We start from the raw sequence: 26,915 nt of genomic DNA on the forward strand, positions 1-26,915 counted from the left end.
TGAATAATTGAATTTTTCAAAATTGCTACAAATTTTCATTTTGATCTAAAAAAAGAAAAAGACTTAGATTCATAAAAACCTGACATTTAAATAATTTAAGTACGACATTGATCTTTAAGTGGCCTTGACAGTCAGAGAAAATAATTATTTTCTTAAACTGCCATTACTTTGTTATTTATTTTTGTACATATGTAATTGATATATGAACATAACTATAACACTTTCAAACGGATTTATTATATATTATTATATGAAAGACCTTGCTTAAACATTTGTGAGTGATGGCTCCTGTGTTTGAAATTAAAGCTGTATGCAAGAATATAATTATGTTACCTTCAGTGATATCTTAGGTCATTGTGATTTCATAATAGCAGTTTGTTGTGCATTGCAATTATTATGTTGTATCATCTTCCAGAAAAGGTTTTGTCCACAATTGATAGATTCACGCGGGCGCATTTTTGTTCATACTGGCACGTTGACCCCTGTGCTCTTTCAAGGAAAACATCTGCCAAAGGTAGGATTATTGTTTTAAAAATGAAAACATTAAGTACCATGTATAATGTAGGTTATTATCTATTTAATGATATTGTATAACATTAAAGACAACTAAGAACAATGATATAACATGTTTGAATAGTTTTATAAAGAATTAACAATTAAAAGTAAGGAAACAATTTCTTTTAATAATGGAAATTAATGTATACTCTAGGCAGGGAGAATGCTTCCTAGTTTAGCCATATATTTTGACAAAAGCTGATCAACTATTATAAGAATCATCATACTTTGAAACAAAGTAAAAAAACAAACACAAAAAACATCAAAACATTGATTGCATGAATTCACTTGTGCTTATTCATCAGAACTTGGGTGATATGCTTGTAATTAGATTCGATGAAATATGATTGCATGATTGTTTTATGATTATTCGAATTCTATGTTTATTTCTTTGAACAAAAGAAGTCCAGTGTAGCTTTAGCATTTTTTAAAACTCATTAAACGCCCTTACTGAGTCGGTCCAATTCACAAAATATCAGTAAAGTAACTACCCTTATAATACAAATTAACACCACATTCTTCATCAACAGTAAGTTGTTATCGTCTGATAACATATTTCCATGAACATGTACTCATTTGTGTTACAAAATGTGTATGTGTTTTCACGGGCGTCCGTGGCAGAGCGGTTAAGGTCGTTGACTTCAAACCACTTGCCTTTCATCGGTATAGATTCGAGCTGCGCCATCGCCTTGCAATTCTGTTGGAAAGCAATCTTGCTAGCCTTCAGGCTAATAAAGATCAGCTAACGGGTATTATGATTTTCTCATTATTCGATAGTCCTAAAACCTAATAGGTTTCACAGCAACAAGTACAATCACACTATTAAAAGAATAAAACATTAACATCTGTCACAGAGGTCAATGGCCTCCTACTGTTCAACTGTGTGTGTGTGTGTGTGTGTGTGTGAATGATCGCCTGATCTAGTGACTGCAACCTAATTGTTTAGTTAGCAGAAAGACATTTCACATTTTGTAGCAAAATACGATCGATCTGTGCAATAATTCCGGCACTGTTCCTAGATATTAAAACTAATCATAAATCTATTTACATTCAGGCTAGGTAGATAGAAACAGTCTGCATTTAACTACACTTATACTTCATTTCTGTCATTCATTTTCACACTGAATTGAAATGAATTTTCTTTTTAGCATTTTAATATATGCAGGCTTTAGTTATTAATGATAACTTTAATGTTATATTAGTCTGATTTCCTTAATGATATTGATCGTATTTTAGGTCTCCATCGCGAAGTTTTGCTTCTAAAAAATTAATAATCACAGGACAGGCACAATTCAAAATACACAGTCAGAATGTATCTAACAACAGTTGTTGAAAAAAAGCTCAGTCGTTAGCATAGAGCGGAATGGAGAAAAAAGAAATCCCTAAAGATCCCCCAAAACGGCAAAATGAAAAATGTTACAGACTCGGTTTGATTGGTCCGGTCGATAAATAGTACTAGAAAGTGCAAGGTACTGCCCAAGACCCCAGCACTGGCTTATGCAGAATACAACATTTTACTTGAAAATAATAAACTTTTGAATTTAGAAATATCTGTAGATGTGTCCGTATACGGTCCTAATCATAGAACCTACAATGGGGCAATCTAGTGCTTTCCATGAAATGTTGCGAATGGTCCCCAATGTGTTCCCTGAATGAGTAAACAACATCACAAAATACAAATTCAAAAAGCAGGCAGCATATCCTTAAGGTGATTATACATGCCTTTCTTATCTATACAGCGTATTCGTTTTTTATTTAAAGTTGGAAAATACTAGCAAGTTCTACTACACTTGTAAGATGTTTACAAAGGCCTTCAGAGCGTTTGCAGTCAACGACTCAGTCTTCTGCATTATAAATGTAAGCTTTCTCAATTTCATTAAAACGAACTTCCAAAGAATTCCACAAGTTATAGCTTAATCAACGATCCAATCTTCTGCATTATAAATGAAAGCTTTCTCGATTTGATCACAACGAACTTCCAAAGAATTCCACAAGTTATAGCTTAATCGCGACATTTCTGAAATCATTTAACATCTGGTCAAAGTTTGATTGTCATATTAAGTTCACATTTTGCTTTAGTAACGTAGATAAACCTTTAAATAACTTAAATTATAGTTTTTCTATGTGACATTTTCATATTTTCGTGATCATGTAAAGGCATTGTTGTAGGAAAGTTATATTTTACAAACAAATAACTGAGAATTTATTGTTTTGCAGGCACCTCATTTGTTGAATAAACCGCTTCAAAATGAATCAACTGAAATTTACTATGGTTCATCTGGTAAAGCAACTTTCAAATTAGAGGATCAATACAAACATTATGGTATTTTCATGCTTTTGACTTCTATAAAATTGAAGTGAAATTATAAAAAGAGAATAAGATTTAAGTAACAAAAAGAATTTATTATATTGTGTAAACTGTTAGGTCGCGTTTCCTTGGGTTTGTAATGGTTTATGTACCTATCAAGCAGTAACAGCTGTGTGGAGTTTGATTGCGAAAGTTTCCATTTCTTATCTATTATCATGATGTATTAACGGGTAAGGATGGACTATCGGTTAACTGCATTGTATTAAAAGAAATATTCAATACCCCCGAAAAATGGTTGGCATATAATGTTTTGCCCTTGGTGTTTCGGCTGTTCGTCTTTTGAGCAATTAAAGAAAATTTAAAGTACTTGGTAGAAATAACAACCATGATTAAAAAGAAAAAAAAAACATGTACAATTTTGGCAGAAGAAAAACACAAGTAAACCATACAAGTCTCATACATATATGCAGCTCTCCAAATTTTAAATTATATAGGAGAAACTTAATCTCGTCTCCTTTGTGTACATGTGGCGCTACTGACACTGACTCTCACTTTCTGCTTATTTGTCCTTAATTGGTATCACTCCATACGTCAGCAAAGTACGAACATAAAATCAGATTCTGCACTTGTCCATGCTTCATTGAAGCATTAAAGCGTTTCGATTCATAATTTCCGACATAGCATTTTTCAACTTCTTATTCCGGTGGCAAACTGTGTGACACAACTGTTTTATTATCATTACATTCATTTTTATACAGTTAAACTTTTGCACATTTCACTTATTTCACCAGTGTTATTTAAGACGGCAAATAACCAGTATTATCATAACAAACAAAACGGTTACAAAACACCTCTAATTTTATGTCTATTAACCTTAATTGCCTTTATTACGATCAAGGTGTTAAAAACATGTGTCGCCTACTGTCACATTCAGAACATGTCAGCCCGCAACTTTTGTTGTCTTTTTGTGTTCGACCGAGAAGGTGTGATTTTCACTATATTTCTGCCGAAGGGACCAGAGATCAGGTTAGAGAGATGTTCCAGAGAAATTTTGCCGATACTGCGCGATGAGTTCGAGCGAAGGGATGTATTCGAGCGATCCGAGTTCGAGCGCAGGAAGTTTAACTGTATTTGGCAGAAAATTTACCTCGAAGAATTGATGCCCATAGTGATGGTTTGAACTTTCTCAGGACAAAGTCACAATTTCCTGTTTAAACCGTCGAAAGGAACTTTAAACTAACGACGGAAGTATAATTAGTAATAAGACGTCATCCAGAACACATGTTTGGGACTGCTGCTATATTAAATTGCTTCGCCAAGCGGATCACTTAGTTTACATAGACTTATATAGTCAAACACATTTATTCTAATTCTATGCAATTATTTAAAATGAGCTAAGCTATTTGGCATGTCTTGAGGACTACTACCAAAATGGATAAAAACATTCTCCTCGGATCAATATTGTCCCACCCCACGGGCCACTTATCTTATAAAGACTTATATAGAAAATATATTTTAAATCTTAAATGTCCAGAGCCAAATTGACAACTAATCTTAGATAATTGGCATGTTTCACCACCTGGCATACCTTTCTATTAAGTGACAAAAATCGTTAGCCTGGTGTTAAAATTAGCTCTGACTGGGAACTGAATCTTAAACTACAGCAATTTATGTAGAAAATTTCTCTTAAAAGTCTATCTAAGTTTTCCTTTATAAAATATCACGTTTATTTTGGAAACGACTTTGCTTTCTGGTGCATATTGCCCTACATTCGCGGTGCTCTGGTTTGAACTTAGAAATAAGGGTTTTTCGAGTCGATTTGAAATATAATATTACAATTTTCCTTAATTGCATTTTTATTCCAAAAGACAAAATCTTAAACATATAATTTGCCTTCATAATGACTTTTCTTTCCGTTGTAAATGTTCATATCCGATATTTCTGAGAAAACATGCATAAAAAAGATATTGTTTCGATTGGGAAGTTTACCAAAGTATATACATGTACATGTATTATAAAACGTGACTGTATATGAAGTATATTTAGAAATCTTACAATTTTAGTGACGGTTTACAATTGTACAATGTTGGCCACAGATTGTACGCAATGTAAAGCACTTAACAAAACACGATTTCTTTGTGACTGGTGCACCAACACCAACAGATGTGGCTATAAAGATCAAAATTGTTCATCGGTAAAATGTCCGGCTCCTTCTATAACAGACGTAAGTGTCTAGACATTTTAAAAAACAAATCGGTACGTTATCGTTTAGTATATTACTTGCTGTTATTACAGTGTTATTTTAGTTAGTTGGATATTTATTCGGGGGTGAAAGAACATCATCTGGATTTGTTATGAATGTTTTGTTGTTGTTTTTGAATTAATATTGAAAAATTAAATATTTATATATAATCTAAATTGTATATTTAGAAATGGACCAATTTTATTTTGCCGTCCGTATTTATCAAAAAGAGCATTATATAGTTTCATCTTGAAAAATCTACCATTTCAAATAATTCCAGAATGTGTATCTAGTTTACAGATATTTAAGCCATGACCGACTTATTAGTTAAGATGTAGTATTTAGTTATGATTGATAGTTATTAACTATTTTACAAAATGCACTAATATTATCAAAGGTCATTCCAATGGACGGTCCTGTAGATGGAGGAACAATAGTTACTATTTACGGATTAAATCTGGGCTCAAGCCTGTTGGATATCAACAGCGTCGAAATTGCAAACATTCCTTGCAAAATAAACTACGATATGTCGCAAACAAATGACACACCCAACGGAATTTTTGAATCAAAAATTCCAAATCGGTAAGATAACTATTATATGACTCTCTTATTATATTGGACCAGGTCTGTGCATTTCTGATTACCCCACTTGTCCTCTTTAAGCTTAATCAGTTTTAAACTTGACAAAAATGATAAAAAATATACTTTACTCAAATTATTTCACTTAAGATAAGATTGATATAAAATGCTGTTGATATTTTACACTCTTTTTCAAGGATAATATGTTTGACTGGATCTTCCAAGAACGAGACATCAGGACCTGTCATACTGTCAGTAAATAGTCGAATGTCTAGCTCTACTGTCACATTCTACTATCGAGTATGTATATATGTGATATTTTTCCATATTAATATAGCTTAAAATACCCTTGCTCTCATTTATCAAACTTTCCCTGTCAATATACTGTTATATCTCAAAGCCGTAACATCTGGTTAACATCTCTTTAATTCAAAGGTCAGCTTGTTTAAAATGAAAGATAGAGATTCGCCTTTAAACTAACTGTTTATGACATTGATACCTTTTGAAAGATTTTGTTGTGTAGTATGGTGTAGTGGATATCTCTGGATGTCTAAAATGAGTTGCCCCACTTGTATTATACTTTCTACTTTTACATTCACTCGGGGGAACTGCTTGGGTCTATTGGGACCTCGTACTTGTTTATTTTAATTGATGAATAACATTATTATTACTTTAAATTGGAAATGACTGACTATAAACTGTATACGTTGTACACGAGTCAATACGCTACGCATTTCCCGCTTAATTTTGTACATGTTACTTTGACCAGTGATGTAGAATTTTATTATGAAAAATGTGGTCATTTAATGGACGGGGGGATATCTGATAAGTATAGCAAAAACATCTGCGAACGTGTTAAAAATCAGATCTGGACTAGTTTGAGTTTCAAGTTCGCTATAACTTTTGTTTACATGATAGTTTTGTTTGAAGCATGTACCAGATAAAGCGGGGGGAAACTGGATTGTCTGTTTTCATATATATATTTCATTAGCAGTCATTTACATGTATAACAATAAAGAAAATAGATAAAACATAACTTTTTCGAGTAAGGATTGTTATTAAAAGAATACCTTTGCAAACTGATATAACGTAATCAAGTTATTTTATACACTTTTTATGAAATGTCACTCCGTAGGTTCCAATTGTGACGGACATTTTACCACATTACGGACCGGAAGCAGGTGGGACCCACTTAACTATATTCGGCAAGAATCTAGGAATTGGAAATAGAAATGTAAATGTAAAACTTGGCAATTTCCCATGCTTAAGACCTGAAGTGAGGCCAGAAGTTCCATTAGAAAATATGTAAGTTAAATGTTTTAGAACATTAAAGCAGGAAATAATTTTTTTTCTCATGTATCAAACGATTTTAAGATACAGAAAAAGAAATGCAATTATTCGTCAATCCATTTGGTAATTTTACAAATAGTCTACTTACTCATAGTGTAAGCCATACCTTTCCAGGTGCTATTCTTTCTGTCAAAAATATAGATTGCTGTCTTTGACATACTACTCTGTCGTTTGAGACAAATCGCGATTTTGACATTCCCTTGTTTTCTAAGGTACGGCGAGCACTAAAGTTTCTTTGCACTCATTTATCGCACAAGCTACAATATTCTTTTCGCTTGGCCACAAAATGTAAATTCATTAACCATACACCACGCCAGAAAACACCAATCATTTTATCGCGCACTAAAGGTTCAATGTATTTAATAAACCTGCCATAAAAACATCAAGCAACACAAAAGGCACTAAAAGGTCTAGTGTATTTAATAAACCCCGCCTAAAGACATTAATCAAGTCATCGCATCATGAAAGGGATACTGTATTTACAACGCACTATTATACATTTGTCAATACATCAAACTCTTTCTTCACACTGCAAAGTCAGCATTTACTGTTTATATATGTCTTGTTATTTTTTTCAGGGCATCAATAAACTCTACAATTGTTTGCACGGTTGGTAAAAGGGGAAATAACACAGCGAGCAAGAAAACAGTTTATGTCGGAATGGATCGCCGCATTCTTATTATACCCGATTCATTTACATATGTCCACGATCCGACTCTACAGCCTTCAGTTCCCAAAAAAGCATTTCTAAGGTATGTTTAGCTTCTAAGTACACAAAACTTAATATTATAATGTTGGATATATGCAACTTAATTTGTCAATCGCAAAGAGATGGAAAGCGCTTATCTTCTGAAAAGTTAATCATTTGCAGCTCAGATTAGAGTGTTTTATTGTACAAATTCAAATTGATTTGTCTTTAACTGCTTTACTGAATATGCTGCAACTATAACAATCTTTTTATTGCTTTTTAGAATGAATTAGTATCATTTAGTTTTAATATAAAACATCTTGTTTTTTATTGTTTAGATTTTCTTTGGTAATTTAACATTTTGATGACTAACATTTTCGGTTATGACTGTAGTCCTAATCAAATTCAGATTGAAGATAATTAGTATAACTAGATTGCGTTAAATGTCACTGTTTGGTCTTTCTTAGTGGAGGAACTAAAATTACAATTGAAGGAACACATTTAGACAACGCCAATAGTGCAAGATTAACAATAAGTTTCATGCAAGACATTGAGGTAATTTTATTTACTATTTTACACTAGACTTATTGAAATTAACTTTAATTAGTATTTTAATTCTTTGCCCAAGTTGGTTAATGCAAAAAGTAGCCTCTTGATGCTCATATCACACAGCCCGACGGAAAATGTAGCTGATGTTATATTTGTACTTATGTATACCTTGAATCATATTGTGGGTGTGTGGTTTACCGAGTCTGCAATTTTCATATCATTTTGTTGTGATTAATAGTTCCCTTTTCCTTAATCGCCCTTTTTCTAGATTTTTATAATTTACAACAGCAGGTGTCAAGTACCGTGTGGCAAGTGTAAAGATTTGTCACTTTTTTGCTCCTTCGGAATCATTGATTCCATCACTGAAAAAGTTGAAAATCGAGTAATTGCTCAAGTCGTTCTGGGCATGAGGGATGTTGTACTTTCTCATTATCCCTCATGAACAGACCCAATCAAACCGAGTCTGCAATATTCATGTTATTTTGTTGTGATAAATGCAAAAAGAATCACCCTTTTCACTATAATCAAAGAAATTCAATACAAAATTTCATTTCTTTTTCAAATTTTAAACTTACTTAGGACTGCTGTTTATTTATTCGCCTCAACTGCTAATGATGAAACCAATCCTGTGAGGCGTTTAACATCATAATGGTACAGTTCTTTACGTGCAAAATCCACGACAAAATCGTCATTTTGAATAGGCTAACAGTTTTTTGAAATATGTAAACAAAAAGGTTAAACTATTCAGAATTTATAGTCTGTTGTTTCAATAAATCATAATCATTCATGTTCCTTTTTGTTTATTTTTAAAATTTTTTTTTTGGCATTTGTGAATTTGTAACTGTTAGATAATAATTATTTAGTTTTGCATAAAGTTTTAAACATTGTCAGTTATACATCAAATACCTTTATACTCAACATGCTGTTTATATTACAGACTGGCGACTGCATTATACTGTCAGAAAATTTGGCATCATGTGAAACTCCAAAAGCGCCAAAAACTCTTGAAGAAGAATTATTTAAATTCGAAAATTCAACTGATCGTTTTTTAAAACATGTTACAGTAGTGTGTTCTATTTTTCTGGATAACGTTGAAGGCAATATTGAAATAAAATACTATCAAGATCCAATTATCAATCAGCTAGCTGAAAGTGACCATGTCGTAAAGTTTGAAGCCGATGAAAGGCTTCTGAATATTACTGTACGTTTTGATCAATAAATAAATATCACTATCATCTTTCAGCGTTCGATTTAAAAAAAAAAATTTGTTCAATTTTCATACGTTTGAAGATAAATCAAATTCAGAGAAAATTGATATAAATGCTTTGAATATATATGTTTAAATAGATTTTATCTTAATGTCTTTCTCACAGTTGCCTTAATTGAAATCTAATTTTCATTGAATCATTGCTGTTATTATTATGTTAATTAAATTGTACATTCCCTGAACATTATTGCAAGAATTATGTTTGGTCATATATTGCCGCTAATATAGCTACATTATAGCTTTTAATTGTGAGTTTAAAAGGCAGGCTTTCCATTCCTTTTGCATTTCAGGGTAATATGCTGAACCTTGTTGCGACAAAATGTGATATAATTGTAACAGTCGGCGTAGAATTATGTGTTGTAGTGGAGCTAAATCTAACGTGTATAACATGCATTGCTCCTATAATCGAACCAAGGAGTAGAATACCAAATGCAACACGACCGGAGGTTAATGTAAGGAAAATTCTTTACCTGATAACGTTTTGGCTTTTTAAATTATAAATCAAACAATCAATTACCGGGAGCTGTTTTAATTTAATTTCTGAAATTAAAAAAAATATTTAAATAAACTTGTCAGTGTTTAAATTATTTGTAAGTGCGTATGTAGCTTTATATTCTTGACAGTTCATCGTGTAAAACTGTTGTATTCATTTCCCGTGTATCACTGACTGTGTAGAGCTTGACATACTGAATTAAATATCTAACGTGATGAGAATATATATCTGTGTAAGTCCCGAACGTATTAGCTGGAAAAAAACTGAATTTTGTTCTGTATATTGTCAGTTCAATAGGAGTGTACACTGAAATATGAGAAACAGCCACATCCTTTTATAGTTGAGCATATAAACGCAGTAAAAACGCCACTACTACAAATGTGACAGTGCTAACGTAATAGAAAACGAAAATCGTGTGCCTATAAAACTACCGACACGTTTACCTTCTTGTCTCCTGGTGCTCTGTGATGCTTTATGTAACCATAACGTATTTGCTACTATAAACTTGGCACGCTTGTAAAAAAAATATGTGCGTAACCGTTTACTTCTAGGTAACAATAGGAAACATACACAAGATGATTGGATATGTTGAGTATATAAAAAAGTCGCCGGACACGATCAGAAACTATTCAAGTACTCCTATTACTTCCGTTGTACTGTCGGCGACTGGAGCGGGTGCTGCGCTCATTTTTATCAGTGCAACAGGTAAAATTATCGCATATACGTGTACATAATTTCCTTCTTCGTTGATTTTTTTGTGTATATGTAAATTGAATTTAGCTATGTTTTGAAATCCATCGAGATTTTTACGAAATAGTAAAAAAAAACACGGAATCCCTAAAGGATGCCCAAAACGGCAAATTTGAAAAGGCTGCAGACCCGGTATGATTGAGCCGAGCATTAACGTCATTTATGTGTAACTGTTTATTTACTGTCGCCACTTGGAAAAATGTTAGTCAAAATACTCCCGTGAACAAAATGTTTTTAATTACACGTACATTTCTTTTCTTATTTAGCACATGTTTATTTCATGTTTGCAATCGATTACTGTAAGATATACTTAAACCGATGTGTTCGCTGCTTATTTCAGAGAATACATAAACGATTTTAAATCAATTTTGCATTCTATAAAGTGAGATGCATTAACGATTTAGAGTAAATATTCAATGGAATACAAACAATTTCTAGGTAGTTTGGCACTCTCTTCATAATCTTTATAACGGCGGGAAAAGACAGTGGGTTGTTGGTTATGCAGCATTTGTACGGGCGTTAAAGATTTCAGGTAAACGAAAGGATTGCATTATAGGCAATACCGAAAGAAAGTCATATATAATGTCACGTTATTCTGTCAAATTATCTCAATAAATTACATATATTTCATTTTTACAGCTGTAGTTTTGATATGTCGACAATACAGAAAAACAAAGTCAAAATTAAGAAATATTGTAAAACAGAACAGTACGAAAGAAGAAATTCCTTGTGAGTTACGTTTGAGCAGGTACATTAATTCAATACAATTCAATATTTTCAGTTTATGTTTTTGTTAAGGCTGTAATGGATTTTATAACTCCGCATCATCTTGTTATTTATAATTGATACAATTATGAAACTACGTGTGTTGCATTAAAAGTGGTTATGAATTCTTCAGGGAGTAAATTAAGTAGTGAAGTTCATATTTGGTATCCTTTAATTAGTGTCTGTTTTTCCCTCTACCAAAGTACGATTAATCCAAATTAATCCGTATCGTAGTTTTATATTTCTAGATATAAACTCTAAATTGAATACCAAAGTGATAAAGTCACTCTGCATTATTGTCAGTTATTGTGTATTTGTCGTTATTGATTACCGGTTAGGCCGCCGGTGGGGGGGGGATGGGCAGCATGAGAGATGTCGTATATTACATTGCCTCATGAGCATACTCAACTAAACTTTTGTTTAGGTACATTCCTCCAAAAGTATAAAAAATATCCAATTTACATGTAAACTTGGAGTACTTGTTTAGTATCAACTTTACAATGCATTTCGGTGTGTGTGTGTGTTGGGGGGGGGGGGAGTGGTAGTTCATCCTGAAAGCCATTTTTGTTAAGTTATTTCTCTTTTTATACTTAGTATACTAGCTTATATTTAAAATTGATTGTCCGCTTTTACACTCCGAAACCTAGAACTTAACTATCAAGATCATTGTCTTTTATATCTTATTAGCAAAACAGATTTTAGGGGAAAAGCAATACACCAAAGCATGTGAACATTCAAATAACATGGTCCTGGTATTCAAAGTTATACTGTTCTCTATTTGTGTCCATTTCACCGCTATTTATATCCTTATACATGTAATTTTATCTTGTTTATAACAGAATTGCGGGTTCGTCGTGTGAGATGAACTACTCCGAGGTCTACAATGACCAATATGAATCTGACCACTATGACACTATCGCATCAGACAACATTCAAATGGATAGATGCGAAACTAATGATAATTCTCTAAATTGTCCGCGCGAGAGCGTTTTGGAGGCAAGAACTTCAACCAGTGAACAATCCCAAACGACTAACCATATTACTGTAGAAGTTCAGCTAGAAGAGGCAATAGCAACGAATGTTAAATCCGAACCCGAACTAGCTGGCGATCAGTTGTATTTACATGTTATTAACATTAGTGACCTTTCGGACTAGCTTCTTGTTTTAGAAAGTTTCCGACAATCCGTTCACAGACAAAATGCTGGAATACGAAACGCAAGCTTAAATTGTTTTTTTTAATTGTTTTTTTATCATTGCTGTTTTTCGCGACTTTACTAGTTTAAGATACACTCAAATTTGATATTTGAAAATACTGACAATTTCTATGAAAACTCTTTTTAAATGTAAAATAAACATCTTCGAGTACACACAGAGAAAAAAATATTGTAATGCGTTTTTAACTCTACACACTATAGTTAAACATAATATGGATACCTGTCGTCATCAAAAACACGCACGTGCACACACACACAACAACAACAAGAACAATCATTTTTATTAGAAGCCACGTCACAATAGTAACAATGTGACTAATTAACATAAAATAAAGAGTGGGTTACATGATCATACTTTAAATGTTATTTTTATGTTATTTTCAATTCATGGGGACAGAAATGATATTGTCAACAAATCCTGCAATGCTGTTTTTTTTTTAATTATATATATTTAGGACTTATTGTAAGTTCAAACATGCACATGTACAATATATTGCATTCTCCTATTCTGATTACACATATTCAGTAAAAATTTCCTAGATTTCAATAATTTTTTTCAGTAACGTACAGTATTTTATATTGATAGGTATAGATATATCTATATAGTATATCTAACAGAAACAGGCAAGAAACATTTTTTTATATCGAGTAATGTTCCAATATTTATATGACGTAGTATATGTATGTATATTCAATATGTAAACAGTTTGTAAAGAAAACATTTGTGTTTGAATTATACTCTTTCAAGAACATAAAAGGATATTAACTTTTGATGGAATATTTATACATGTATAACGGTGTAAATACTTCTTTTCTTTTCTGTTATAATCATCTGTGTTTATTTTCAATCATTAGGGGACTATAAGAGTTGTAATTTGCCCGATATTTCTTTTCCAATTATGACAATAATTATCACTGTTTATTAATCAAAACAAAAGCTTCTCAATCATTATGTCCACCCAAAAACCAATGATTCATAGGCAAATAAACAAAATGCTTGTCATAGGTATGTGTCCTACGAAAGACGTAATCAAATGTTATATTTAAAGGAATCAACCAGGAAGTCTTGGATGCGTAAAACACATAGGTCTACAATATTCTGATTTTAAGTAAAAAGAATCTTAAAATGATTTATTATTGAATTTGATAGAGATTGATTTAAATTTCAATAAATTATCGTACAGGTGCCTATTTCTTTATCATCATTTTGTCGCAAATATAAGTTACTTTCATTTGGAGGGTTTTGAAGCCACAATATTGATAAGGCGATTTCCAGCTTTACTGATGGAAAAAGACTTCAGATGCTCTTCCGTATAATACCCAATTAAGTCACGTCTGTGTAACTGCCATCTTTCTGTGTGCCATCTTTGGAAGCCACAGCGACTTAAACACCTTGGCCATGGAATGCAGGACTTTGAAAAAGTCTACTTGTGTGGCGTATTTGTATAAAATTTACAAATCAAATTGATACTGACATTGCAGTTGCAGATAATGATAATTATGTCACCTGATAAAATGATACAATAAACATTCTGTGTTTGCATCATGTTATGTTCCAGTTGAAATCATTATCAGATCCATTCTTATCAATTAAGGTTCATTATCATTTTCACGATGGAAAAAAGTCAATGCCAAACTTGTATTGTACTGTTTTCATTTTTCGAGTCCAAAAATCCATATCAAATTCATATGTTACTCCGATTATTCTTTTTATTATGCTTTCATTTTATAAGGTATGAAATATTATGTCAAACCTATGTAAAATTCTTTACCTAATCTTCGTTTACAACAAAAACTTAAAAAAGAAAGAAAATAATAAAATAAATCGATATGTTGATGAATAAGTATGAAATATTTACACACGAGTATATATAACTGACATATAGGTCAATAAAGTTAGGTAGGGATATTCCTACGTCATCAGTAAAAAGGGTGTTGGAAATTACCGATTGCGTTACAAGAAAAAAAATTCTTAACTAATTATTTGTGGTTTTGGTGGTTGGCCTGTCCGTGCCCTTGTGCCCTGTCCTGTTTTTGTTTGGGGTCCTCCTGGGCTCCTTGCCACTGGCTATTGTTGCTGGGTCGGGTGGGGGTTGCGTTCATTGAACGCCGCCTTTCCTTGTTGATCTTGTTTATCATATTTTCTAAAAAATTTTCCCGGCCGAAGACAGTCTGTTTTTAGTTTGATTTCCTGTACAGGGAAGAACTGATTATAAGAAGAGTTTTATTGGTCGTTTTAAAGTTTAAGAAATTAAATGAAATCTAGGAATCTCATTGGCCATTCTAAAATAAAATGCCAAAAAAAAGTTTTAAGCTAAAATGCAAAGAATGAAATGATAGTGCTTGCCATTATGTAATAAAATGTAAAGGATAGTTCTAAAATAAAATGTACATGACAGTTCTTTAATTAACTTTCTAGTTAAATTGCTCAGATGTTTAATTTCTGTTTAACCATATCTCTTGCATTCAGATCTCATTACATTTTCTAGGGAACAGTTTATTTTACGTATGAAGTTACTGAGTATATTCATGGAGTTAAATACATGTATATGTCTGTGGTATATTTTACCCAACAACTAACCCAATTCAAGTCAAGTCAAATAAATTTTATTTATAAGTATTTACGATACATCAACAATAAACATAAGATCTGGTGAGCTTTTTACACCGACTAGCTTAAAATTTTGTTCAAAATAATGAACTTAACAGGTACGGGTCCTTAGTTTACGATGTTCAATAGGTGTCTATATATAAATATAAATATGATTATTGATGTGTTCAATTGATATAATGTTTATAATTTTTTTATATATTTTTGCATATTAAACAAGTATTTATAAAAATAATTGCCTTACCGACTTCGTATATGTTGGTGTTCACTTACCAAAACACGACAGGTTTGTTTCAAACACCATGGAGCTAAATATAAGATTGTTTATATATCTGTGGAAACACATACGGTACATCTTAACACAGGTGGCAGTATCAGTGTTTGGACACCCCACCCCTATCTGCCCCTGGACCCCTACTACAACCCTGAAAATAAAAATAATTGAACACTCTAAGGCTTACTATAAGGTACCAAATACAAAACCACCGATGAAATTATATAAAAAAAAATTGTCCACTATCAAAATTATAGTTTTAGAAAATAACTATAATTTTGATAGTGGATTTTTTTTTATATTATTTCATCGGTGGTTTTGTATTTGGTACCTTATAGTAAGCCTTAGAGTGATGAATTTTTTTTTCAGGGTTGTAGTAGGGGTCCAGGGGCAGATAGGGGTGGGGTGTCCAAACACTGATACTGCCACCTGTGCATTTTAATAGAGTATTCCATTTTTCAAGATTACTAACCCTACAAGTATGTCATTGAACATTATGCAAGCTATGCTAACACTTCTATATTACTTTGCATGGAAAAATAAGAACTACCAATATGAAAGTTAACCAGTTTTATTTCGGCCGAGATACCTCTTGTTTCATATCAGCACAGTTTGCCAGAGATGCATATAATAAATATTTAGTGTCCCATAACCTTTTCTTCGGGGGGGGGTGGGGGGCAAAATTTAATAATATATCGCGGAAAGTAAACTTTTTATTATATTAAATGTGAAAAATATTCAATTTTTTAAAATTTGTGACAACATAATTAATGGCATCATCATTTTGTTTACATTTACGACAACAAATTGCTTTTTGGCAGTCACCTTGTCAAAACAATGGAAAATTCACAACTTTCTTCCCACGATAAAGACGTTTTAACGAGGATTTTCAATCCAAGTTTGCCTTATGGTGATAACGTTGAAACAGATGTTCCACTTGAAGAAATTCCAGGTGATGACAACGCTTACAATATGTGAAATACGTTCGCCAAATTCGGAGAAAAATGCCCATTGCTCTATGCATGAACAGGCACTTGGAGTGTAGACCCCCTGAATATTAAAAACGAAAAGTATTATTTATAACAAGAACTAGTTTTTTTAATTTTTTGCTGGTATTAGTATAAGACGGTTTAGTGTCTAACACTGAACAAATATGAACAGAATTTCATAACAACACTGTAACAATATTTTACCCCGACTCTAATTTCCTGAAGATACCAAGCTTTGAAATGTAAACATGAATTTCAAGCATTTATGTTATCGCATGTCATTTCTTTCTGGTGTCAACCAATCGAGGTATATATTCTTCTAATAAATAAATTTATGTATTGATCGTACATTATAATACCTTAATTTCTTCCAAGTTTTGCACATTTAATTTGATTTCTCTAAATGTGAAACATGTTTGTATGCAAATTCAGTGGAAAATCATAAGAAAACAGAAAATTTCATATAAAATTGAAATGAATAAAAATGCACGTTGTAATCATCACTGATTATCTCACGCATCTGCGCATGACCAATATTTATGCAAGTGAAAATACAAAGGTAAACAATTAACAATATATAACAATTCTATTTCTGTTTACTTTACTTTTACATTTAGTGTTTAAATATCAGTTTTACTTGATTATGATTCTTAATAATTTCACAGTATTCACATGGTTTGGATGTGATGAATCCGTGATAAAAAGAGTGCGCATGTTTTATTCATTACAGAATTTTTTCAGGATCTCAGCATAAAATGAAAGCGCAACAGTCAGTGCCAAAAAACCAATCTGGTCGTCTCACATCAGACATGGTGTTTACAAGTGCGGATCAACATGGGGATCCATGCACATCACCCAAAGTGTCTGTGTGCTTAATTACTCAAGATGAGCTTTCGTAGTTATTGTTTAAGTGCCAATTGCCCCTTGATTTTGCATTTGATACTGATTTTAAAATGCTACCTTTTTTTCAAATCTCATTAAGTAATGTTGGTACATAAAGAATCGTGAGAGCCTTGTTCTCTAAACATGTATTAGACGTTTCACCCTTATTATTAAAGTAAGCTCGTGGAACTGGCCCAAAGGGTAGGTTCTCGTTTCACGATATCCTTTTCCCAAAATGGAATTATTAACCCGAAAATTGGATTGAAGTGAATTATGTTCTCTGACAGGTTGATTCAATTTAGGTATCATATAAAACATGAAATGGCTGTAATGCGAAAGTTGAAAAATAGTGTGTGGTTGTGTTGTGTGAATTGTGTACCCAAAAGTGTGCAGTTCTAAGTGTATTGTACTCAAAAAGAGCTCACTTTTTGGCTTTGCCTTATTCATATTGCAAATAAATAGTTTATGATGGTCAAGCCCAATTTTAATAGATTATGCTCATCAACACTTTGGCATGTCTGATTCAATGTGTACATATTCTTGTACATGCTAGAAATTACTTCAATACAGTACAGAAAATAACTCTTTATGTACAAATACAATTTGTCAATATCACTTAATATTTAAAAAAATAGATGTCTGGTAATTGAGCCTGTCAAAAGTCTGCTGTTAAAAATGGATTTCTTTTGCAACTCATTCTGGGACTCGTTGATTTTGCTATGGGAAATATTGTTTTCTAACGTGTATCTTCATACTCAGTATGACAACTTTAAGTAAACATCATTTAATCAATGTGGACAAATGAGTGTAATATGTGGAAAATTTCAATAATATGAATGAATATTAATTTATTATATTGTGTTTTATTTAAAAAAAAAAGGAATTGTAGACAGAATTATGATAAATCTTTCCAAATATAAGTACCCATGACATCAGATTGTTAACAAGCGAAATGCCATTATGAATTGTTTTTCAAGTATAGTACAAAAATTTCAAAGTTTTATTCTGAAAAAAAAGCCTAGTTTGTGTATTTATACCACTGCAAAAATGAGAGACAGATGTTATGATGTGATTCTCATGCACTGACTCTGCTTGTTGGTTTTTTACATGCCAATAAAATACTATGGATAGGCATGACTTGAAGGTAGTTAGCAGGATGGGACGTTCCAGCGTTACTGGTGGAGGAAGACCTCAGGTGCCCTATTGTGCATTATTTCAGGCACGAACAGGCACCTGAGAAGAACCACCGACGTTCCGTAAGCTAGGTGGATACCTTCCTGACATGAAATAATCCAAAGTCCCTGTCGTAATTCGAACCCACAGCGGTAAGGGGCAAGTGGTTTGAAGTCAACGCTTAACCACTCAGCCACAGACCCCACTTACATTGTAATCATGCTGAAATAAACATGTTTATAAAAACTAACCATAATATGCTTGTTTGTTTCAGAGGTAGAGACAGATGAAGTTAAGGAAGCTAAAAGACTTGAGATTGAAGGTGTCAAAGCAGCAGAATCAGGAAATATTGACAAGGCACTTGAGTTGTTGAATCAAGCTGTAACCATAGCACCAGACCATGCTTCAAGTTATAATAACAGAGCTCAAGCTCTAAGGTTACATGGTGATGTGTCAGGTATATAATGGTGTTCTTTTTTCTTCAGTCTTTGCCTGTGGTCTATAATAGATGTTTTCCTGAACCTGGGCCTTCCCCAGCTATTTTGGGAAAAGGCCTCTGGCTTAAAGTGGCATTATGCCCATCCAAGGGTATATAGTGAGTGAACAGGTGAAAGTAAAAATAAGATTTCATTTTGCCACAATTCCTATTAATCTAATGATCAAGTTTGCATAAAAAATAAATAACTCCAAACGAAATTTCTGTAAATATCTATTAGGATTTACCTATAACCCTTAGTTTATAAAAAAGAGTTGGGCAGTCTTTTTAAATTTTAGACAGATTTATTATTTTATCCTAAACCTTTTTCCAATATCAACTGTTGGTCAAACACCATTTTGACAGCCAATCTTTTCAAATATAAAGTCAATTCAGCTCAATTTGACCATGAAAATATGAGTATAGTGTGGGAAAAATTATAATGCATTTAAAGAAATTTTGAAATTAAAAAAACTCTTTTATACATGCCTTTACATTTTGGTCATGTGTATGATCATATACCGGTAATCTGTCACTTCTTTTGAAGAAACAAATCAAAACAGTTCAATTGTTGTCAAAAGTTGAAACAGTTTAATTTTTTTGCTGCTGTTCACAGTTTGGCAAAATAATATGTGTTTTTTCCATCTAATCGAGGGTTCAAAAAAACTTGTACTGTATAGCTTCATGGTGAACTACTGTTCACAATACAGAGGTCAATGCCTTGCTATTATGATCAATATACTTCCCAAGTTTTATCTGTAGAAGTTTGTTTGTACCTCAGAATATGATAGAAAAAAACCCATATTTGCTGAGTTCTGAAGTATCTCTATTTCTATTATTCCTGTTGATTTTATTTGAAAATATCAAGATGTGTTGTTTTTCCCAAAAATTGAGTTTTCATGCATATAAAGAAAGTTTGTAGTTTCAAGTCTGCTTCCTGTTATATACTTATATATAATATACGCTTGTTATTTTAGAAGACTGATTTTAACAATTTATATATTTTCAGGGGCTTTACAGGATCTAAATAAAGCCATAGAGTTGAGTGGGGGACACAGGAAGGTAGCTTGCCAGGCGTATACTCAGAGGGGAATTATTAAACGTCTTGAAGGTAAAAATCATTAAAACATTCTCATCATTAAAAATACATGTCACATCTTTGTTTTGACTATTCTTTTCTGGTAATGTTTGCATTGAGTTGTAGTAAGTGGTCTGCATGCCTCTCGTGAGAGTTATTTTCAGCTCACCCAATAGCTTTTACAAACAAACACATGCAAATGTTGTTGAAGGGAAAACATTTATAACAGACGAGCTGTAATACTGTGAATAGTTATGTTGACAGTGTTAAGTATCCTACATAAACACCAAAGATAAAATTGAACACAACTTGTGATTGTATGCCCTTTATTTATCTCCCTTTTTAAAAAAAAAAAAACATTTATAAACAACAGTTGATATCTTAAAACACACATGCTGTGTATTAAGCTTCAATGGCATGCATACATGTAATTATGAAATACCTATTTTTAGCATCATAGCTACATGTATATATTAGACATATGTACAACGTAAAATGTGGGTCAAATTGACTATCATTTGAATGATTAATATTTGTGACAAGGGAGACAACTTTAGAATTATGAATACCATTTGTGTCATGGTAGACAACTGTCATTTGTGACAAGGGAGGCAACTTAAGAATTATAAATGTGATTTGTGACAAGGGAGACAACCTTAGAATTATGAATACCATTTGTGTCATGGTAGACAACTGTCATTTGTGACAAGGGAGACAACTTAAGAATTATAAATGTGATTTGTGACGAGGGAGATAACTTTAGAATTATAAATGCCATTTGTGACTTTACAATTATAAACGCCATTTTAGACAAGGGAGACAACTTTAGAATGTAAATGCTATTTTAGACAAGGAAGACAACTTTAGAATTATAAATGCCATTTTAGACAAGGGAGACAACTTTAGAATGTAAATGCTATTTTAGACAAGGAAGACAACTTTACAATTATAAACGCCATTTTAGACAAGGGAGACAACTTTAGAATGTAAATGCTATTTTAGACAAGGAAGACAACTTTAGAATTATAAATGCCATTTGATACAAGGGAGACAACTGTACAATGTAATAAGATTTTTCTATAAATTGATATTAATAAACGGTCCTAGAACAAGATATTATCATTTTTATTACAAACAAAGTTATCAAATAATACGGAATGGCATATTTTCTTTAGGGGTTATTTAATAGGAATATCTGAAAGATATATTTTACAAGTTTTACATTGAAAGTAAATGGTATCATGTGATACAAATTTATTGTAGGTGATGATGATGGCTGTAAAGAAGATCTGAGGAATGCTGCAAATCTTGGTGGACAGTTCGCTAAACAGCTTCTTGTAACCATGAATCCGTATGCTGCTCTGTGTAACCAGATGCTTGGTGAAGTTATCGGAAAATTACGGAGTGGAGAAGGGGATTTGCCGATGGAATAGATTTCATGATCGTAATAATTGTTTATGATTTGGTTGATATTAAATCCAACAATGAACAAAATAGTTCAGACTATGATGTGGAAAATGAAATAAAATTTTATGAACTGATATTTACAACAACTGTTTAAGGTTTGCTCATTTATTTAGAACTGAACTTATTATTGTGCTTAGTTTTATTATGAGAATGGTCAGTATTAAGCGTATAAAGAGATGATAAAATTTAAAACCAAATCTTTATAAAAGGTGCTGCTATTATCAACAGTTGTATATTGTAAGTGTACATTGAATCTCAAGATTTGTTTATTTTATTTGTACATGTATTAATTTTTTATATTCTTAAAAACCCTCTGTGCATTAACACATCGTAATAACACTTCAAATTAAGACATCGGAAAGAAAATGCATTAATTTTAATGTCAATGTGATACTATAAAGTCGAGTGGATGTGGGCAGATTAGGATGGAAGGTAGAAAGACTGTCTTATTTTAAGGTTTCATTAGCTCACAGAATTGATTCTTCTAAGTTAAACAATATTATATAATTTTAATCATTTTCAACCTAATTAAGTCATTAAGTCAGTTATATTTTAAGATTTTATGACACCTTCTTAGGGGATCAAAAATATTTTCTAAATCATTTATATTTTGTATGGGAAGCAACTGGCTGGCTCATTTTCCTACTCCTTATACTGTATATTTTCTCAAATTTTACTTATTGATATGAACTGACATCTGGAATTTTCTTTCCTGGAGAGTGTAGTGTTTATGTAATATTAACTTACTTGTTTGATTTTGTTTTAACTGGGAACAGTTACTGTTGTTTTAATTGTCAAAAGGAATCTCATTTTCAAATTACTAATTTTATACATGTACATGTATATTGAAGTCATTGATAACATAAAACTGGGAGATTTTCATTTTAACATATATAACCTTTGTTTTGAAAATCTTTATTATTCTGTAAATGTGACTAATTTTGTTATTTTTTTAAACCAGTATGAAATGGTGTTATGAACACATTGATAATTTAAGGTCTTGGTGCATAATGGTTGTAATTCCTTTTTTATGTTCTATGAAATTACAATTTTTTCATGCCAAGCTCTTTGTTATATTTGACCTGGGACACAATATGATTGGACAAATGGCCACAGACTTTATAAGAGCGTTTATAAATTTTCCTGTTTATTATTTGTATGCATACTGAGATAATCAAATGAACTTGGAAACTTGGCTTAAAAATATCGCAAAGAAAGAGGTCTTATGCTGGTGTCAAATTGACACCTGATTGATTTGATTGATAATGCTATTGTTAACTTGCCTTTATTAAAAAAAATTAAATTGAACAATTTTCATAATGTCGATTTAGATTCATAATGATTGTTAGAATTTTCTGCCAGTTTGCTTATTTTGCTCTTATTTAAACTGTTTACTTAGGACAAAAAAAGATATTTCACAAAAATCAACATGTTTTCAGCTGAGTGCAATAGCTGATTAACTGCTATTGAATTTAGAAGGACTTATTTCCATTATTGCACTAAGGCCTGATTGGACAAAAATAACAATACAGGACTGATCTGCAGTTGCTTGTTATATTTTATCGCAGGTTTGACATGTCTTCCATTCCATTTGACACTTTGTGTCCTTATTAGCTCGACTATTCGATAAGAATAAGTAGAGCTATTGCAGTCACCCGAGCGTCGGCGTCCGCGTCGGCGTCCGCGTAACCACTTATGTTAAAGTTTTTGTAATAGTTCAAATATTTTCAAAGTCCATAGACATATGGCTTTGAAACTTTGCACACTTGTTCACCATCATGACCCCAACCTGTAGACAGGAGAAGGTAACTCTATCAAGCATTTTGACAGAATTATGCCCCTTTTTCGACTTAGAATTTACGTTAAAGTTTTTGTAATAGTTCAAATATTTTCAAAGTCCATAGACATATGGCTTTGAAACTTTGCACACTTGTTCACCATCATGACCCCAACCTGTAGACAGGAGGAGGTAACTCTATCAAGCATTTTGACAGAATTATGCCCCTTTTTCGACTTAGAATTTATGTTAAAGTTTTTGTAATAGTTCAAATATTTTCAAAGTCCATTGACATATGGCTTTGAAACTTTGCACACTTGTTCAACATCATGACCCCAACCTGTAAACAGGAGGAGGTAACTCTATCATGCATTTTGACAGAATTATGCCCCTTTTTCGTCTTAGAATTTATGTTAAAGTTTTTGTAATAGTTCAAATATTTTCAAAGTCCATTGACATTTGGCTTTGAAACTTTGCACACTTGTTCACCATCATGACCCCCAACCTGTAAACAGGAGGAGGTAACTGTATCAAGCATTTTGTTTCCTATCAAGCACTAAGAATAGTCGAGCGTTGCTGTCCTACTGACAGCTCTTGTGAATTACATGTATTTATGTATGTCTTTCTTTTATTTTAGTTTTTGCTTCTTGTAAGCTACATATCCATACATCTAAGAACATTTTTTCTCATGCTGAAAATTGTTTTTCTTTATGATCTTTATATTTTTGGCTACTTAGTATAGTAAGAAGGTAGAATTGCAAACAAATCAACACATAATTTATGATATTGATCCAATAACATAACCATTACATTGTTAGTAGTAACGGATAATTTCAAATGATCCAATAAAATAACCATTACTGTGTTTGTAGTAATGGATAGTTTTAAATGATCCAATAACATAACACTTATAGTACTAGTGTTAGTAGTAATGGATAGTTTCAAATTCAAACGGTTAATTCGAGTATATATTATAGAATTTTTTCAACATTCCTAGTCATAAGGTGAAAGAGGTTTATTATGTATCATTTATGTTTGTTTTTTGACATCTAAGTCTTATTCATGTTCATTGTTATGTGCTGCATTTAGTTTGTTATTTAGACGCAAGAAAGACTGTTTAGTATGAAATTGAAATTTGAATCAAGGGAAACAATTTAGTGAAGAATTGTCTCTTGAAACAAGGGACACAATTTAAATAAAGAATTGCATTTTGAAACAAGGGAGACAATTCAAGTAAAGAATTGCCTTTTGAAACAAGGCAGGAAGGCAGTTTAAGTACATGTGTAAATAACAAAGGGGATATCCGCGCAGTCTGATCAGGATCCATGCTGTTAGCTAACAAATCCTATAACAAGTAGAGAAACTGATATCGAACAGCATGGATCCTGATCAGACTGTGCGGATGCGCAGGCTGGTCTGGATCCATGCTGGTCGCAAACGCATTATGTTGGTTTTGTCATAACGCGGCTCAAATGGAATATTGATTTTTTGTGCAGTTCATAGCCTGATTTAAGCACTGCAACGCTTTTCATTTTTTGTGTCATTTTGTACAATATAAATGATTATTTTGGAAAAATAGGGTGAGAGATTGATTTATTTCCGAAAAATAGGGTGAGAGATTGATTTGAAATTTTTTTACACATGTAACTGGTTCAGACTACACAAATCTTGGGAAAAAATTTCCAGTCCCCTCATGTCAAAAACCTCAGTGGATTCTCTTTAACTCTATTTATTATCCCATCTACAAGTTTTTAATTAAACTCTAAAATTAAATTTAAGCCTCCTATGAATAATTATGCACATGAAACTGTATATGAGCCGCATCATGACAAAACCAACATAATGGGTTTGCGACCAGCATGGATCCAGACCAGCCTGCACATCCACGCAGTCTGATCAGGATCCATGCTGTTCGCTTACAAACCCTATTACAAGTAGAGAAACTGATAGGGAACAGCATGGATCCAGATCAGACTGCGGGGATGCACAGGCTGGTCTGGATCCATGCTGGTCGCAAACGCACTATGTTGGTTTTGTCATGACGCGGCTCATATATCTATACTTATTATATACATGTATATGTTTGTTACTGAGTATGAAAAAATATTTTGTAAAATAAAATTAAAACAAACTTGTTGTTCTTAGGTTATATTTTACATATGTCATGTGGAGAACTGAAATAATGATTTTCTACATACATACAAGAGAGTCAAGTTGAGCCCTTGATACTCACCTGAACATCATCTCAAAATGATTATAAAAATGGGATGTTAACTTGGACATAACATTATACATATTGATGAAAGTGTTCTGTTTTCATTGGTTTAGTATGGAGCTATAAGGTTGTAAAAGAAGCAATAAAATTCAAGTTACACAATATGATGATGTTTTATTAAATAAATAACAACAGCACAACAACATATAAACAACTGAGCAACAATGTTCATGATGGAAAATTCATTGATCATAGAAGCTTAGAAATATATTCGTTTCTTTTATATGTAAAAATGTTTATTCAGAATACCTGGGTTAAATTAAAGCTATGAAGCCGATTTCTCAGCTTTGAGACAAGACTAGGTTATTTCAGACATTAGCAGGCACATTGGTGTTCACCAAATTTACGAAATATAGCCGGACAGCTTCAACCGGTTAAAGAATTGTGGATGGCTGGATAATATTGAGACTGAATGTCGCTGTCATTTTGTGATCGTCGTAGGCATAATTGAAAGTGGAATAAGGGGCTTATAAGTGAATTGTACAGTGGCAAAGAGGGGGCATCGGATTTTTTTTCTCACTTGCGCCTACAATACAGTTCTTAAAATCAGAGATATATTATGAAAATTAATATCCCTGATAAAAATCGAAAAACCTAAAAAGAACTGAATGCAGAGGCCATTGAGAAATTAGTCTCTTGCTGTAAACATGGTGTGTACCTATAACTCATAAACAATTCAATGCAAAATATTCTTTTTACCGTATTTCAAATTGGCTGATACATATGCAGTACGTTACTAACATTTACACTTCTCCAATCTGTGTGTAATAATCTGTGTGTGGTTAACGTTGTTCGGAAATTAAACTTTACGGTTTAAACTTTTAATGCTTAAAGTGCAACTAAATATCATACTTCTAATGCTTACTGGGTAACTTTTAATGTTGACTGGGTAACTAAAAATTCAAAATTTTAATGCTTACTTAGTAATATTTATTGCTTAGTGTTCAAGCTTTTAATACTTACTGGGTAACTTTTATTGCTAACTGGGTAACTAAAATTCAGTCTTAATGCTGACTGGATTAGCTCCTGACCTTATACATAAAATAAAAGAAATTCGAAAAGTAATGTGCAAGATCAGTCATTAATTTTGATGAAATGAATTTCTGTTTTGATATCTTTTATTAGCTACTACAGCAACTCAATTCTCATAAAAA

General features: G+C 32.3%; 2 protein-coding genes across 2 annotated transcripts; both read left to right on the forward strand.

Moving 5' to 3' along the window:
• The first annotated feature begins 1,872 nt into the window (after positions 1-1,872).
• LOC132732210 (plexin-2-like) lies at positions 1,873-13,909 on the forward strand. The gene is made up of 13 exons (XM_060718601.1): positions 1,873-2,412; positions 2,773-2,878; positions 4,927-5,087; positions 5,503-5,687; positions 5,882-5,984; positions 6,820-6,989; positions 7,613-7,786; positions 8,190-8,277; positions 9,209-9,472; positions 9,829-9,990; positions 10,583-10,736; positions 11,421-11,529; positions 12,386-13,909. The coding sequence occupies exons 1-13, from the start codon at positions 2,353-2,355 to the stop codon at positions 12,699-12,701; spliced, it is 2,052 nt and encodes a 683-aa protein (XP_060574584.1). The 5' UTR covers positions 1,873-2,352; the 3' UTR covers positions 12,702-13,909.
• A 2,518-nt stretch (positions 13,910-16,427) lies between these two features.
• Positions 16,428-25,593, forward strand: LOC132732211 (tetratricopeptide repeat protein 36 homolog). The gene is made up of 4 exons (XM_060718602.1): positions 16,428-16,597; positions 18,964-19,146; positions 20,174-20,275; positions 21,506-25,593. The coding sequence occupies exons 1-4, from the start codon at positions 16,483-16,485 to the stop codon at positions 21,673-21,675; spliced, it is 570 nt and encodes a 189-aa protein (XP_060574585.1). The 5' UTR covers positions 16,428-16,482; the 3' UTR covers positions 21,676-25,593.
• The last annotated feature ends 1,322 nt before the right edge of the window (positions 25,594-26,915 follow it).

The sequence above is a fragment of the Ruditapes philippinarum genome, unplaced genomic scaffold (assembly GCF_026571515.1).
Source record: "Ruditapes philippinarum isolate M1 unplaced genomic scaffold, ASM2657151v2 ctg5244_1_1_1_1, whole genome shotgun sequence".
NCBI lineage: Eukaryota > Metazoa > Mollusca > Bivalvia > Venerida > Veneridae > Ruditapes > Ruditapes philippinarum.